We start from the raw sequence: 17,780 nt of genomic DNA on the forward strand, positions 1-17,780 counted from the left end.
AATGCATGCAAGTCATGTATGCATGTATAATTAGACCTGACAAACGTGTCGTGTCGTGTCGGGTCAAGACATTAAATGAGTTGAAAGGGCTTGACCCTAACCCGACCTGTTTAATTATCGTGTCGTGCCGTGTCAACCCGTTTATTTTCATATCGGTTTCATGTCGGGTTTCGAGTTAAGGTTTAGACCTTGTAAATATGTTGTGTCATGTCAGGTTGAAATATTTTAAAGGTTGGAAAGTAGGAGTTGTGGAAGCAAAAAGGAAAAAAGTGAAACACTGGAGTTATGAGATGGAATGACAAAATTTATAGTAAGTTTAGAAGGGAAAATGAAAAGAGTTAAAGTTGGGGAGGATGACTAAAATTAAGTAACTTTGAAAATTTGAATATTACTTCTAATTCTTGAGTTTGACCTACTATAAGTCTATAACATATAATATATTTATAAAATATGAAATTTATAATAAATAATATATAATTAAACGGGTCATATTCGAGTCATCTTCGAGTTGAAAGTCTTGACCCTAACCCTACCCGTTTAATTATCGTGTCGTGCCGTGTCAACCCGTTTACATAAACGTGTCGAAATCTCTGACCTTAACCCGCTAATTTCGTGTCGGGTTTTTGTGTCGTGTCATGTTTTGTCAGGTCTATGTATAATACTGCATAATATGATTATCAAAAATGAAGGAAGAACGATATGTGAGTATGATGAAGAGGAAACCATTCCCGCGAAACAAACAATAGAAATTGGGGGTGACGAGTACATTGAAAAGTGAGCAGAGGTTCGTTGCAATAAAACATTTCACAATCTTCGTATGAATTTGGTGGAACACATTTACGGGATGCAACACATTAACCTCAATTTGGATCAGGAGGATGACTCGGAAGACGAGTTCTCGGAGGACGACTTCATGTAGTGTGTTTATTTAATCGTTTAATGTATGTTTTTTTTTGAGTTTGTAGGTTTAAAATTTCTAGTGTTTTTTTTTTTTTTTGAAGTTTGTAGGATTTTTATTTGAGTAATGGAATGTAATGTTATTTTTATTTTGAAGTAATGAAATGAATGGTTTTTATTAAAAATATAGTTTTTACTTAATTAAAAAAAAACCAAAATGTTACACCATTCCTTGGGTATGGTATGAAACCATACTATTGTGGTAACGAGTGACGTGACACACCAGTCCCTTCAGCCTAATGGTGTGAAGAGGTTTTCTAAAATAACAAAAAACACCCCATAGCTTTACGAAGGGCATATATGTAAATTCGTAAATCAAACTATTATATCTGTTTTTATTGTTTACACGGGAGGGAGAGGGTTTATGTAATGCTCTCCGGCTGCTCTCCTCTACCTCTGTGGCTCTGTATCTCGCTCTCCGTTCAACCACCACCGTTTGGTATGTACTAACTGCTCTTGACTCTCTTTTCCATTCGCGTTCGCGTTGAGTTCATGCTCTTTTCCAAATTTGGATGTTTTCTATGCCGACATTACAAATATTTTGCTTAAGTTTGAGGTTTATGCCTTTTGCAGAATACATGTTAGGGTTTTAGGTTTCTGAGTTTGAAATCTAGTGGCCTATACTGTTTCAACTATGTTAATTTAACGACTTCAGGTGACTTATTCTTGATTACTGTTGCATTGCTGCTTCAAGTTTGGGGTTTATGCCTTTTGGATAAAGGACTTGACCTGAGTGATCCGATTCCTGAAAAAAACTATTGCGAAAATAGTTGTTGCCTTGTTGGTAGATACCTAAATCCACAACTTGTATTATTAAAGAGGTATACCTTTGACCTTTGTTAGGAAAATCATAGAAATCCCCATATATTATAGTTAACTAGAAAAATCAGGTATTATGACTGTATAAAGTTTTTAATTTTTTCATCACATTCTGATTTTTGTGTTCTTTAGGTAAACTTAGCCTGCATCTCTCTTGTGTATGCTGTACGCATGGGCTCTTTTGTCTTGAATCTTTGATAAATGTGCTATTATATTCTCATTTGTTAGTAGGCATTCGTTTCTTGTCTTGATTATAAAGGAATAATATCGTATGGAATAGTTATTTGAGTAGAACACATACTTAAGGTTTGCTTCACTTTAAATATAAAGCTTGAGTTGGTTTTTGTAGATTGATTTTGTTGAAGGAGTGGAGAATTCTTCAAATAAAATGAAAAAAGTTCAGAAAAGGGACATTAGTTCAGATGATGATGATGATAACATCACATATCAACTTCAGAATGTAAGTAATTCTTTATGTTTTTCTCCTCTCAAAATAAACTCTCTTAGAGTGTATATATATAGAGAGTTAATTTTTTTTTTCTCATTGTTTATTTTCCTCTATATTCTACAGGTGGATAATGAGAAATATAGAATTGAGGATCATCATACTAATGGAGATGAAGATAGTGATGATGAAGAAGAGTATCACTCAGAAATAGAAGTTATGAATGTAAACAGAGCTTCATTGCATCTTTATCTTTGTTACTATATATTATTTATTTCATTGCAAATGAATTGATGGATGTAAAACATTTTGTTGGCATAGTTGGAGAATGAGGAAAATGTTTCTGGAAATGAGGACAGTGCTTCTATGGGAGATGATGATGATGATGATGATGATGATGTAGACATGAAAACAGAAGACAACAATCATTCTGATAGGGAAGAACTCGAGAAGGAAATAAATGATATATGCCACCAACAACAGTAAGTCCCTTATTTTATTTTATTTTTTTGTAATTTTTTTTTACTATGGCATAAATTCAGATACCAAATCATTCGCTCTTACATAATTTTTTTTTCTTGTGAACTTTTGCAGAGACCTTTTCAGAAACATAAGAAGAGACCCAAACGAGGATCTTCAAAAAGGCAAAGCAGTAAAAAATCAAGGGGTATATGAGTCTTTTATATATTGTTATATTGTGTTTCTACTTTCTAGTTATTCATACTTGATAATTTTCCTGTTGTTTCTTGTGGATTAATCCATTATCATTGATCTTTTTCAAGGCTCTCTGGGACAAAACTCTTGAATTCAGATTTTTACTACAGAAATCATTTGTAAAATCAAATCGACTTCCACAGGTTTACTTCAAATCACAAAAAAAATTTATACTCTTTTTAACATCTATATCTATTAAGCTGAAACATCAAACTTTTTCACTTTGAAAACTCTCTACAGGAGCCAATCAGATCTGCTTTCTGCAATTCTTGTGAAGAAGTTAAAGAAGCATATTCAGACCTAATTGATTCAACTAAGAAAACCCTAGATTCTATTCTTAAATTGCAGGAGGTAAGATATTTTTTATAACATAATGAGTAGTTTATCTTTTGTTCTACTAAATGTTTATTAATGAGAACTTCTGTTAATAGGCACTTGTTGAAAAGAATCCCTCAATTGTGGAAGCATCTACTAAAGGTATATTGCAGAATAAACTATTGGGCTAAATGCAAGAAATAACAAAATACATATTGTATTTTTCATTTATTGTAATAAATGTTGTCTTTTTACATATTTGTCTTAATTGAAGGTGATGCAACTGTAGATGCTTCCAGAAAAGGAGATGAAGAATGGTTCAAGATTTCTCAAATGCAGTTTAGGTATTTACTTCCGTTTTTATTATGATTAAATTTGTATCATGAAACTTAAATTATTTCCCAAGTGTTGACTCTAATTTGACTACATTTTATTAATAATATCACTATGATGCAGAATTGCTCCATTTAGAGACATGTCAGTGGATAAATGGCAGAGGAAGACACAAGTGACAAGTGGCATCAAAAACAAATTTCAAGCTTTCAATCAGGTTAAATTTACAAGTTTGCCCTCTTAATAAATATGCTACTAGTATTTTACTCTCACTTATTATTCGACTGTTGCAGAATATCAGTGAACAAGTTGCATTTTACATGCGGGACCCAAGTAGAATGATCAAAGGGATGCAACAAAGGAGATCTGTTGTCCCACTTTTTGGAAATGTAACAACATTTATTTGTATGAAAGATGAGGTATGTAATGACTAATGACATATTTACCCCTGATTAGGTAACAAATGGTGATGGTGATCCCGAACTACTGGATGACTCGGAATTCTATCAACAATTATTAAGAGAATTTTTTGAGACCATTAATCCGGAATCTTCAGCGGAAGCACGTATTGCACTCAAGAGATTACAAGCTCAACAACCCGCGTTTTATGCCCTCAAAAGTCTACAAACAAAAAAACGTAAAATTGTCGATCGACGCGCTTCTAAAAGCCGGAAGATCAGGTATGAAATGACATATTTACCCCTACCAAAGGAAACTATATAACTTTCCTTGACATTCTGAAATGAATTTTTATTTCACAGGTATCATATCCATGAGAAGATTGTGAATTTTGTGGCCCCTGAGTCTGTGAAGATGCCTCCAATGGCCCCTAAGTTATTTGAAAACTTATTTGGTCTTAAAACTCAGAAACTTGCTTCAGTGTATTAAAAACATATTCAATTTATTATTATTATTTTTTAAAATGTTACATGTATATATCTTTGGAAGTTTGAAGTTATAGTGGAACTTGGCTTTTCTTCGTTGGCCTTTGTGTGTGGGTGATTTGAATTAGGGGAAATTACAGTTTTGGTCCATGTGCTTATGGGAAAATCATGAATTGCATATCTGTGCTTTCAATTTGTGGCAGTGAATTTAGAGCTGTTGAGAAAGTGTAAATGAAAAATTTTTACCTTCAATTTTGTGTTTTGAAATCGAATTAAATGTTAATTGTTTTAGACTTTTAGTGTATTCGGCACAATTGAAAATTTTCGTAGGTCAACGTGCAAAATATGCAGCTGTTTTACCAGAAAAATAATAACCAAAAGATAGATTAGTAGTAAACACAGACTTTAGAGAGAATATTCGAATGAAGCTTCAAAACGTGTTATGGTAATTTGTACACCATTAGAGTGATTGAAAACTGTAATTATGATGTCTCTTTGATATATTGGTCCTACTTTGGTTAATGATGAAACGAACAACTTTGTATAAATAGTTTGGTTGTCCAGGTGTAAATTTACATAAAACTTTTATGGCGTTGTTATCTTTTTAAATTAGAAAAAAGTTTTCAATTTCAATTCATAACACTTAAAATAATATTGGCCTCGGGAAAATTACTAGTAGGGTAACTAACTGTTGGTTTTGTTTACATTCATTTTATTTTGCTAAAGAAAACATTTGTGTATAGTACAAGCCCCGGTTTTTACATTATACTCATTGTCATCTTCTCCTCGTATCAACGTTATCATTAGAAAGAGTCCACTAATACTCATTGGATATCTCACGTAAATCCATGTGTAACAATTGGTAATTTTAGGTCGAAAAACGTCGACCAAACCACCGCAATAAAAATTTTATATTATGAACCGAGGAATGAAATGATGGAATAATAAAATATATGTGGGACATTTTTAAATCTATAACCACTTTCCAAACATCTCAACCCATTAAAATATTGTTTAATAATAAAAAGTTTTTTTTACAAGTATCGTGGCATGCCACCTAAAATTAAGAATTTGTTTTAAAAAATTTGAACATCACTAAATGGGACACTACTAACCACTTGTTTAATTAAATCACATTCATTAGTTGGAATGACATATTTTTACTTAACCAACATAAAACCATACCTATAGTAATAGCTAGACTTGCGTACACCACCTAGAAAACCCCATATCTCAATTATCATAAAACAGAAACCAATAATATCATACAATACAAGAATTCATGATGAAAAATAGTGGTTGTACCTCAATGCCTATTTCCCTACATGGAGCATCTCTCAATTGTCACAACTAGTTATTTAGTATCATGATTATATAAGAACAAATGGGCATAACTTCAATTGGCTAAAACCCATGTTTCTTTTACAAAGACTACAATTGAAAAGAACTTTTGCATGCAACTTGTACAACATAAACTATTGCCCACATCACATGAGACCCACATTACAAATTTATAACCATATAAATCCCATACATCTTCTTCCCTTGAGGCACCCCAAAAACGCACGTAAACATTCACCTCTTCTACTTTTCTTTGCTGATTTTGAGCTGGAAGTTAGAGACCATAAACCCATTTTGATTGATCGCCCAAAACAACTTGAAATCTGCATAAGTACCGGTTTTAAAGGTGACACAAGAAGCCTTCCTAAAAACAAACAAGTCTCGGGTTTGGATCACGCAACAAAGGTGAGTCTTTATGGCCCCTTTTCTTTGAGTTTTACAAATTTTGGGGGGAGATACATACATATTTTGCATGCTAGATAAGAAAGTATAATACCATAAAATGTCATATACTCTTAACATTTTCTCTAACGTATTACCACCCAACGTCTTATCTATATCAAAACAAACATGCAACGAGTATACGAAAATATTTCATACATGATAAACTAGTGTAACACCCAAATTTTCAAAACAATTTTTCACATTTTATAAAACACGTTTTCATTCATAAACGTTATAAAAACACCATTGTATCACATAACATCATCTCCCAAGATCATAATAAAATCTCCCCGCGTGTGTACTGATCAAGCCGGCGCCTTCCCGCGATCCTCGCTGGTACCTGAGACACATAACACAACACTGTAAGCATAAATGCCTAGTGAGTTCCCCAAAATACCACACATAACACATATTAGCCACTCGAGGCTATAACTCTGTTTGACACTCTGGTCAAAGTGTCTCTGTGGGACCCCCCAGTCCCATAACTCTGTGGGCCCTCTGGCCCTAACTCTATGGGTCCTCTGACCCTAACTCTGTGGACCTTCCGGTCCTAACTCTGAAAACTCTGTAACATACATAGCATATAACACATAGAAATCACATCATGCAAAAGCATACACAATACTCTGTCTCATAGCTCTAATTACCACTCTAGGTAAAGTATAGTGAGAAGACTCACCTCGGTTAACTCGGTAAAGCTCGAACTCTGTAAAGTCGGGTCTAGCCTCCGCCTAATCATATGAAATAAACACTCTGAATCAATACATCTCTCAAGGCTAGACTATTCCTCCTCTTAGTACTCTCAGAAGGGTAAAAGACCATTTTACCCCTCTCATGGCTCAAAGACCCTAAAGTTGACCAAACCCTAAAAGTCAATAAAGGTCAACGGTCAAACTTTGACCCGACTCGCCGAGTGCACTTGGGCGACTCGGCGAGTCTACACGTGCCCACTATCTTTCTGATCTCGCATGATACGTCGAGTCTTTCCCCTTACTCGACGGGTGACACCTGGCATGAATCGCGGGGCCACCCCGACTCAACTCGCCGAGTCTGTTCATGGACTCGGCGAGTTCCGCCTTGAACTCCAGTCCTCTAATTCCCTCCGACTCACTGAGTCAACCCTATGCTCCACGAGTCGTCACAGATTGCGAGTCGCGGGGCTACCCGACTCTACTCGTCGAGTCCGTTCATGGACTCGGCGAGTTCATTCCATGCACATCCTCAAACAACTTCCTGAGGTCAGATCCAGTCCTCTAACCAATAGATCTATCATTCCCAAACCCAATAACCACGTAAAGTTTCCATCTTGATGCACATACAACATCTATTTGATCATATATGATGATTTAGCCCCAAATACCATAACTCAAGGTCATAGCCTCCATTGTTATTCAAAAAGCTTAATGAATAAGGCTCTCTGGACCTCTATGGATCCAGATCCAAAGCCTCCTCATCATAAGGGACTATTTGGGCTTCAAATCTAAGCAACAAAGGGTCTAAGAAACCCTAAATCCATATGATCATCATAAGAACAGAAGGGGAGTCGAATTACTACCTCAAATGTGAAGATCTTAGCTCCAAATCCACGGAATAGCAATCTCCTATGCTTCCTCTTGGCTAGTACCTCCTTCTTCTTGCTAAACAACACTCCCAAGGTCAAAAAATGGCTTCCTTCCTCTCCCAAAACGCTCAAGCACTCTAGGGTTTCTCTCTATGACTGGTGACCTCAAATGGCGGCCATAAGGGCCTTTAAATAGTCCCCAAACCCGAGAAATTAGGGTTTCATTAAACAGCGTGGACTCGCCGAGTCCACGTATGGACTCGCCGAGTCCAGTCATTAACCCGGATGGAGATTCGCGACTCTACTCGGCGAGTCTGAGCGCCTACTCGCCGAGTCTCTCTCCAAAACTCAATAAAATACATAATTTAAGATACCTGGGAATCCGGATGTTACAATTCTCCCCCACTAGAATCAGACTTCGCCCTCGAAGTCTCACTCAACAAATAACTCTGGATACTGCTCGCGCATCTCTAACTCCGGCTCCCAGGTCAATTCAGAACCCTTCCGATGTTGCCACTGGACTTGAACCAATGGCACCTCCTTGTTTCTCAAAGTCTTGATCCTTCGATCCACAATCGCAACCGGTCTCTCAACAAAATTCAGGCTCGCATCCACCTGAATGTCCTCTAACGGAACCACTGCCGACTCATCAGCGATACACTTCCTCAACTGAGACACGTGGAAGGTATCGTGAATCTGGCTCAACTCCGTAGGTAGCTCCAAACGATACGCTACCCTGCCCACCCTGGCAGTCACCCTGAAAGGACCAATATACCGAGGTCCCAACTTACCCCTCTTCCTGAATCGGATCACCCCCTTCCAAGGAGATACCTTCAGGAGTACTAAATCACCAACCTGGAACTCAAGCCCCGAGCGACGTCTGTCCGCATAACTCTTCTGGCGGCTCTGAGCGGTCAACAACCTCTGTCTGACCTGCTGAATCTGCTCAGTCGTCTGAAGTACTATCTCTGTACTACCCATCACACGCTGCCCGACCTCACCCCAACAAATAGGAGTCCGACACCTCCTCCCATACAACAGCTCAAAGGGTGGCATACCGATGCTCGAATGATGGCTGTTGTTATAGGAAAACTCAGCCAAGGGCAAGTATGTGTCCCAACTCCCTCCGAAATCCAACACACATGCCCGAAGCATGTCCTCGAGCGTCTGAATCGTCCGCTCACTCTGCCCATCTGTCTGGGGGTGGTATGCGGTACTAAAATGTAGCCTCGTACCCAACTCCTCATGAAACTTCTTCCAGAATCTGGAAGTGAAACGCACATCTCGATCTGAGACGATCGAGATCGGCACTCCATGCCGTGATACCACCTCCCTCACGTACAACTCTGCCAACCTCTCAGCGGAGGAGCTCTCACTGATAGCAAGGAAGTGAGCGCTCTTCGTCAACCTGTCTACAATCACCCAAATTGCATCGACGCCCCTCGCAGTCCTTGGCAATTTGGTGATAAAATCCATGGTAATCTGTTCCCACTTCCACTCGGGAACCTCCAACGGCTGCAACTTACCATGCGGCCTCTGGTGCTCGGCCTTAACCCTGCGACAGGTCAAGCACCTCTCAACAATCCATGCTACATCCCTCTTCATACAGGGCCACCAATAATCTCTTCTCAGGTCCAAATACATCTTAGTGGCCCCGGGATGGATCGAAAACCTCGATCGGTGTGCCTCCTCCATCAATATGGTACGTGTCCCGCCCACAAATGGCACCCATATCCGACCCTGGAAGGTCATAAGCCCTCTGCTATCGGTAACAAACTCCGATACATATCCGATAACCCGCTCTCTCTTGCGGTTCTCCGGTCTCACGGCCTCAGCCTGGGCCCCTCAGATGGTGTCCAACACCGGAGTCATCACTGTCAATCTCATACAAACGTCCCGTATCGGGGCGCTCTTCGCCCTACGACTCAGGGCATCGGCTACAACGTTAGCCTTGCCCGGGTGGTACAGGATCTCACAATCGTAATCCTTTACCACGTCCAACCATCTCCTCTGGCGCATATTCAGGTTGGGTTGATCCATCAAGTACTTCAAGCTCTTGTGGTCTGTGTATATGGTACACTGAACCCCATACAGATAGTGACGCCAGATCTTGAGGGCGAACACTACAGCCCCCAACTCCAGATCGTGGGTGGGATACCTCGTCTCGTGAGGCTTCAGCTGCCTTGATGCGTATGCTATCACATGCCCTCTCTGCATCAGCACCGCTCCCAGCCCCGATATCGATGCGTCACAATACACCACAAAGTCCTCCATCCCCTCCGGAAGGGCTAACACTGGGGCTTCGCACAGTCTCTGGCGAAGTGTCTCGAAGGAGGCCTGCTGCTCTGGTCCCCATGAAAAAGCAACACCCTTCCGGGTCAACCTGGTGAGTGGCACGACGATCTTGGAGAAATCCATGATAAATCTCCGATAATAGCCAGCCAACCCTAAGAAACTCCTGATCTCGGTGGGGGATCTCGGCACCTCCCAACTCATAACCGCCTCAATCTTGGCCGGGTCGACCAATATCCCATTCTGGTTAACGAGGTGCCCTAGGAACTGGACCTCTCGTAACCAGAAATCACACTTGGAGAATTTGGCATAAAGCCTCTCCGATCTCAAAACTCCAAGTAACTCTCTCAAATGCTCCTCATGCTGCTCTCTGGATCTCGAATACACCAGTATATCATCGATGAACACGATCACTGAACGGTCCAACATCGGTCTGCATACTCTGTTCATGAGATGCATGAACGCCGCCGGTGCATTGGTGAGCCCGAAAGGCATCACCACGAACTCGTAATGCCCGTAACGAGTCCTGAACGCTGTCTTCTGGATATCCTCATCTCGTACTCTCATCTGATGATATCCAGACCTCAAGTCGATCTTGGAAAACCAAGACGCTCCATGCAACTGATCGAATAAATCGTCGATCCTCGGTAAGGGGTAACGGTTCTTGACCGTCAGTTTGTTCAGCTCCCGGTAATCAATGCACATCCGGTGTGAACCATCCTTTTTCTTGACAAAAAGGATCGGCGCTCCCCACGGCGAGCTACTCGGCCGTATAAACCCCTTCCCCAGCAGCTCCTGCAGCTGCGAGGATAACTCCTGCATCTCTGGTGGCGCAAGGCGATAGGGCGCCTTGGCGATAGGCGCTGCCCCCGGAACCAAATCAATACGGAACTCTACCTGCCTCTCGGGAGGCACACCCGACAACTCCTCGGGGAAAACATCTGGGAACTCGCGCACTATCGGGACCTCATCGATCGACCTCGGTCTCTCTGCATCTACTCTCGTATCCACCACATAAGCCACAAACCCACTACAGCCCTACTGTAAACTCTGCCTCGCTCTAGCGGCCGAACAAAATACTGACCCAGAACGGGAACCCTCGCCGTACACCGTAAGTACTCCCCCACTGGGGTCTCGTATCGTCATCAACTGTCGCTCACAGTCAATCACAGCTCCGAAACGGCTCAACCAATCCATGCCCACTATGACACATACGTCCCCCATAGCAATCGGGACCAGATCTATCGGAAACTCGACACCAAAGATCTCGAGTACACATCCTCGAATCACATCACTAGCATACACCGCTCGCTCGTCAGCTATGGAAACTCGTAGAGGTCGACTCAACGCCTCACGCTGGGTACTGATGTGCTGACTAAACGCTAGTGACACAAAAGACCGACTCGCACCCGAGTCAAATAACACCAAGGCAGGTACAGAACACACAAGAAATGTACCTACGCATATCACAATATAAGCATAACACTACAAACTCAAAATAAACAAAGGAAAGAATACATACCAGCTACCACATCGGGTGCTGCGCGGACCTCCTCCGTTGTCAACTGGAAGGCTCTCCCGCGAGCCTTCGGTGCCTCAGCCTTCGCCGGCCGACTCTCTGTAGCTCGAACAGCAGCAGGAGCAGATCCCTGAGAAGCTCCCTGAGCTGACCCTCATAACTGTTGACACTCGGCCTTCCGGTGTCCGGTCTGGTTGCAGTGAAAACAGACTGCAAACCCCTTGGGGCAATCCTTGGCCATATGCCCCTCCTTGCCACATTTGTAGCAAGACCCTGCTCTGCACACTCCATCATGACTCTTGCCGCACTTGCCACAAGTGCGGCCCCTCTGGCTCCCTGATCTCGAATCGGCAGGCTTGGCCCGCTTGGCTGCCGGCTGAGACTGTGCCGGTCGCCGATCCCTCCCCTGAGACTCCGCCTCCTCCCTAGCCTGAGTCTCCAGCTCTATCTCCCTCTTCCGGGCATTTACCTGAAGCTCGGCAAATGTCCGGTACGTCGAGTTCGCCACGAACTCTCGTATATCCCTCCTCAAAATGCTCAGATATCGGCTCATACGTGCCTGCTTGGAGGACACGTGCTCTGGGCAGAACATCGCCCGCTCATGGAACATCCTGGTGATCACTGTAACAGACTCTGTACCCTGCTTGAGGGTCAAAAACTCCTGGGCCAAACGCTCCCTCTCCACCTGGGGAACGTACTCTTCTCGGAACATAACAGTGAACCTCTCCCAGGTCACTGCAACAAGCTCAGTAGGCGAATAGTGCGCCGTCACAAACTTCCACCAGTCCTTCGCTCCCAAGCGAAGCTGGTTCAACGCGAACCGGACTCTCAAATGCTCTGGAGATGAACAAGAAAAGAAACACCCCTCAATGTCTGATATCCACCTCATCGCTGCAATCGGGTCCTGGGTCCCATCAAACTCCGGTGTTTTTGTGTTGCTGAACTCACGAAACAGCAACGCATCACCACCCTGCGGCCTAGTCGCAGCTATAGCTGCAGTGGCCGCAGCAACCGCAGCCTCAGAAAGAGCAGCGTATCTCTCGTCAAATGTCTCTATCAGTGTGGTCTTGATAGACCCGAACATCTCTGGTATCTCTGCCCTGATGGCCGCAGCCACCTCCTCATGAATGATCCTACGGATCTCCTCATCACTAGTACCGCTGCTCTCTGGTGTGTGGCGTGTCCCAACCATGATGTCTCTGAAATACAACATAATAAATATCAGGGACTCGCTCGAGTATACTCGCACTCGATAACTCCACCCTACTTGCTCCTTAGTACCCGATGGATTCTTACTTAGGTTGCGCACTGCTCCGGTGTCTTCAGTAGTACGGGCCCTATACTACCGTCCACACCGCATCAGCATCCACTCTAAGTCCTCCTCCTTGGATCCCAAGTCCCAAGTACTCTACTCTCTTTAACCATATGCTACTCACTAGCAGCTCTCTCATAAACTCCTCGCTGCTATCTAAACACTCTCAAGTATCCCTAGCAGCAAAACTCCTAGACTAAGGCATCACATATCAGGCCACTCTAGTCCTAATAAGAATACCTAGTCTACTCTAGCATGCATAGCATAACTCATCATATATCATAACATAATATATCTCATAACACTAATTACAAGGGTATTTTGGGAAATCACCGTTCGGGCGCTGGCTGATCGTACACACGGCTCTGCTCTGTTTGTCTCAAAACTCTTTTTACTCTTTAAAAAAGTTTTTAGTCATCAAAATTTCTCTCAAATCCTCAGTTTGAGTTCAGATACGCCCGAAGATGAATCCGAATCCCTCAAACCAAGGCTCTGATACCAACTTGTAACACCCAAATTTTCAAAACAATTTTTCACATTTTATAAAACACGTTTTCATTCATAATCGTTATAAAAACACCATTGTATCACATAACATCATCTCCCAAGATCATAATAAAATCTCCCCGCGTGTGTACTGATCAAGCCGGCGCCTTCCCGCGATCCTCGCTGCTACCTGAGACACATAACACAACACTGTAAGCATAAATGCCTAGTGAGTTCCCCAAAATACTACACATAACACATATTAGCCACTCGAGGCTATAACTCTGTTTGACACTCTGGTCAAAGTGTCTCTGTGGGACCCCCCAGTCCCATAACTCTGTGGGCCCTCTGGCCCTAACTCTATGGGTCCTCTGACCCTAAAAGTCAATAAAAGTCATAAAGCCATAACTCTGTGGGCCCTCTGGCCCTAAAAGTCAATAAAGGTCAACGGTCAAACTTTGACCCGACTCGCCGAGTGCACTTGGGCGACTCGGCGAGTCTACACGTGCCCACTATCTTTCTGATCTCGCATGATACGTCGAGTCTTTCCCCTTACTCGACGGGTGACACCTGGCATGAATCGCGGGGCCACCCCGACTCAACTCGCCGAGTCTGTTCATGGACTCGGCGAGTTCCGCCTTGAACTCCAGTCCTCTAATTCCCTCCGACTCACTGAGTCAACCCTATGCTCCACGAGTCGTCACAGATTGCGAGTCGCGGGGCTACCCGACTCTACTCGTCGAGTCCGTTCATGGACTCGGCGAGTTCATTCCATGCACATCCTCAAACAACTTCCTGAGGTCAGATCCAGTCCTCTAACCAATAGATCTATCATTCCCAAACCCAATAACCACGTAAAGATTCCATCTTGATGCACATACAACATCTATTTGATCATATATGATGATTTAGCCCCAAATACCATAACTCAAGGTCATAGCCTCCATTGTTATTCAAAAAGCTTAATGAATAAGGCTCTCTGGACCTCTATGGATCCAGATCCAAAGCCTCCTCATCATAAGGGACTATTTGGGCTTCAAATCTAAGCAACAAAGGGTCTAAGAAACCCTAAATCCATATGATCATCATAAGAACAGAAGGGGAGTCGAATTACTACCTCAAATGTGAAGATCTTAGCTCCAAATCCACGGAATAGCAATCTCCTATGCTTCCTCTTGGCTAGTACCTCCTTCTTCTTGCTAAACAACACTCCCAAGGTCAAAAAATGGCTTCCTTCCTCTCCCAAAACGCTCAAGCACTCTAGGGTTTCTCTCTATGACTGGTGACCTCAAATGGCGGCCATAAGGGCCTTTAAATAGTCCCCAAACCCGAGAAATTAGGGTTTCATTAAACAGCGTGGACTCGCCGAGTCCACGTATGGACTCGCCGCGTCCAGTCATTAACCCGGATGGAGATTCGCGACTCTACTCGGCGAGTCTGAGCGCCTACTCGCCGAGTCTCTCTCCAAAACTCAATAAAATACATAATTTAAGATACCTGGGAATCCGGATGTTACAACTAGTCTCCTTTGTTGTTCATGTAGCGTTAAAACAATTATATGAAATATTAGATGCCAATATAAATATATGTGTTGGTATTATTTTTGTGACATAAGTCCATGCAAGTATTTTTGGTTGATAATCAAAACTAACCGTTAGTGTTAGAATGGTCATTATTAAAACAAACCAAGAAAAGTATAGACTTAGGACCTACTTTGTTAATTTATTTATAAGCAATGTCTAAAGTGTAAATATAATATGAGATAACTAGACTTATAGATACATAAGTGTTTCACTGGATTTATGTTATAAAACATGATTATTTTTATATAAAAATGTTATTTTATACAAAAATGGAGTTTATAAAAAGACATTGTAACATCTTATAAAATAAGTGGTTTTTATAAAATATGATTATTTTTATATAAAATTGTTATTTTATATAAAAATGGTGTTTATAAAAAGGTCTTGTAACATTTTATAAAAATAAGTAGTTTTTATAAAATATGAATATTTTTATATAAAATTGTTATTTTATATAAAAATGGAGTTTATAAAAAGGTATTGTAACATTTTATAAAATAGTAGTTTTTATAAAACATGATTATTTTTATATAAAATTGTTATTTTAAAATGGAGTTTATAAAAAGACCTTGTAACATTTTATAAAATAAGTAGTTTTTTTTATAAAATATGATTATTTTTATATAAAATTGATTTTTTATATAAAAATGGAGTTTATAAAAGGATCTTGTAATATTTTATAAAAATAAGTAGTTTTTATAAAATATAATAATTTTTTATATAAAAATGATGTTTATAAGGAGATCTTGTAGTATTTTATAAAAATGAGTAGTTTTATAGAATATGATTGTTTATATAAAATAAGATATTTTATATAAAAAGAAAATTGATGAAAAGGCTATTAACACTTCAAGAAATCAAAGAATTGAAGTAATATTTTTATGCCTTCAATGATATATACATACATATTTACATACTCTGAAAAATATATGTATAATAGTGTATGTACAACTATATATCTGAATGTGACGACAAAGAAATGCAAACATTGTTAAGGATCAGAATACAAATGACGAAAAAAATTCTAGACTTAATAATTTAAGGATATTCTATATGAGAAACACTTCATCGCTAAGAACTCAAAAACTTAGTACAAAGCCCTTTGTGCTATAACCGTTAATCCGAAAGGAACGTGGAACATTGGTATAGATCTATACGGGTTGACAGCTCCGCCTGCGGTTGCTAGCTACAACCATCGTCCGACGAGTCAAAACGGGCGTAATCGTTCAGTCACTTATATACTTCACGACGTCGATGAAGTGTTGTGATGGTCACAGTACATCGGTTATAGGCTCATATTAGAACCCATAAATTTTAATCTAGAAGTTTTATTGTTAAAAAGGAACTTTTGAATAAAATGGATAAATGTTGAAAACATTATAATATATAATTCATATTTATAATATTTTCAACACGATACTCACGACTCATGATTTGTTGGTTATGAACAATGAACCAAACTATTTTACTTGTATGAGATTACAAGTGCAGACTAAATACATTTTTATAATCTTAAAAGGTTACAAATGTATTTTTGATTATAAACCATTGGAGTCTAAACCTATAAAGCTCACCAACATTTTTGTTGACGTATTTTTAAACGTATGTATCTTCAGGATCTTAAAAGATGGAGGAATTCCCATAGGGTAAGGATGATATTTCTCCTTAAATAAACTATTGACCGAGTAACCGGTCCACTTGTTATATGCTTTATAGAACTTGAATTATGTATTAGTCGTTGTTTGTGATTTACTAAACAATGTATTTCTTCTTTTTCATACTTTGGAAGAATGTAATGTTATTTTAATCCTGTAATATTCGATGTATGTTGTTAACTATGAACCAACATTTCACATCGCAACCCCGGTGATTCCGCCATCGGTCGGGGTGTGACACCATCTCTTGACCTACTAGGATATTCAGAAAAGATAAAATATAGTTTTGTTCATTGATAATGGTTTGTATTCATCATCCTCATCATTCTAAAGAAACCTTCTAAATGTCCTCCCCGAAACCATTAGAAAAAGTTTGACAAGAGTTGTCATCACCAGGAAATGAGATACGGGTTGACCTTACCATTGTAGCTTATGTTGCTCTCCGAAAATGAATTCTATGACCATGTTGCCTTCAGACATTCCGTCCTTTGGCAACTAAGAGATGATTAAAATGGTCAACATCAACTTTAGCATTTGATATTGATGTTATACATGTTTATCGACTTGACATCCATACAAGAAGAACTAACCATCAAAAGTTACTTAATGTTTTTATTACAGTTGTTTGTAGTTCGATTTGCACTTGTTGAACGATTTTGCCAATAATAGTTGAAGAAGCCTTTTATTCCGCCAAACATGTAATTGGCCTTGACATATACTATCTCATTGATTTCCAATTCATATTTTTCAACGCATTTGTAATAAAAGGGAAAATGATTCAGGAGCGTAACCAACTGTTGACTTTGTTTACATTTGGTCATTTTCCTTTTTTTTATACGTAATATACCATCGAACTTGTTGTTTAACGTGTTCACCATAACTCTTTTTACCGACTATCACCTGTGATAGTGTGACATCCCCATTTTCACGGCCAGAAAAGACGGATTTAATTATGCTTACTTCATTTTAGAGTATCCTTTCTAAAGAATTATAATGCGGAATTTGTTCCCAATAACGTGATAATATTATTACCAGGCATTTCCAAAGAAATGCATTTCATTAATGATTTCGGGATGTCATCATCAATACAGAAACATAAGCATAACGAAAATATTACAAG

At 40.1% G+C, this 17,780-nt stretch overlaps 1 protein-coding gene across 2 annotated transcripts; it reads left to right on the forward strand.

Annotated features, from left to right (window-relative positions):
- The first annotated feature begins 1,297 nt into the window (after window positions 1–1,297).
- Window positions 1,298–4,543, forward strand: LOC145168542 (uncharacterized). 2 transcript variants are annotated; one of them, XM_079087330.1, is made up of 13 exons: window positions 1,298–1,396; window positions 2,126–2,236; window positions 2,348–2,446; window positions 2,543–2,703; window positions 2,816–2,888; window positions 3,004–3,078; window positions 3,176–3,286; window positions 3,367–3,412; window positions 3,525–3,594; window positions 3,707–3,800; window positions 3,877–3,972; window positions 4,040–4,263; window positions 4,345–4,543. In XM_079087330.1, exons 2-13 carry the CDS (start codon window positions 2,165–2,167, stop codon window positions 4,469–4,471), a joined length of 1,248 nt encoding a protein of 415 aa, XP_078943456.1. In that variant the 5' UTR covers window positions 1,298–1,396; window positions 2,126–2,164; the 3' UTR covers window positions 4,472–4,543. The 2 variants fall into 2 exon arrangements, with proteins under 2 accessions (XP_078943456.1, XP_078943457.1); XM_079087331.1 differs by having other exon boundaries at window positions 3,540–3,594.
- Window positions 4,544–17,780: the final 13,237 nt, after the last annotated feature.

Source organism: Lactuca virosa, chromosome 4 (assembly GCF_052849685.1).
Source record: "Lactuca virosa cultivar CGN04683 chromosome 4, Lactuca_virosa_CGN04683_v6, whole genome shotgun sequence".
Classification (NCBI taxonomy): Eukaryota; Viridiplantae; Streptophyta; class Magnoliopsida; order Asterales; family Asteraceae; genus Lactuca; species Lactuca virosa.

What these genes read in the sequence shown, in the direction of transcription:
- LOC145168542 (XM_079087330.1), top strand. Translation starts at nt 2,165, where the DNA reads ATGAAAAAAGTTCAGAAAAGGGACATTAGTTCAGATGATGATGATGAT. An exon ending in GATATATGCCACCAACAACA is followed by an intron (nt 2,704 to 2,815) that starts GTAAGTCCCTTA and finishes GAACTTTTGCAG; the next exon opens with AGACCTTTTCAGAAACATAA. An exon ending in TTGTCCCACTTTTTGGAAAT is followed by an intron (nt 3,973 to 4,039) that starts GTAACAACATTT and finishes ACCCCTGATTAG; the next exon opens with GTAACAAATGGTGATGGTGA.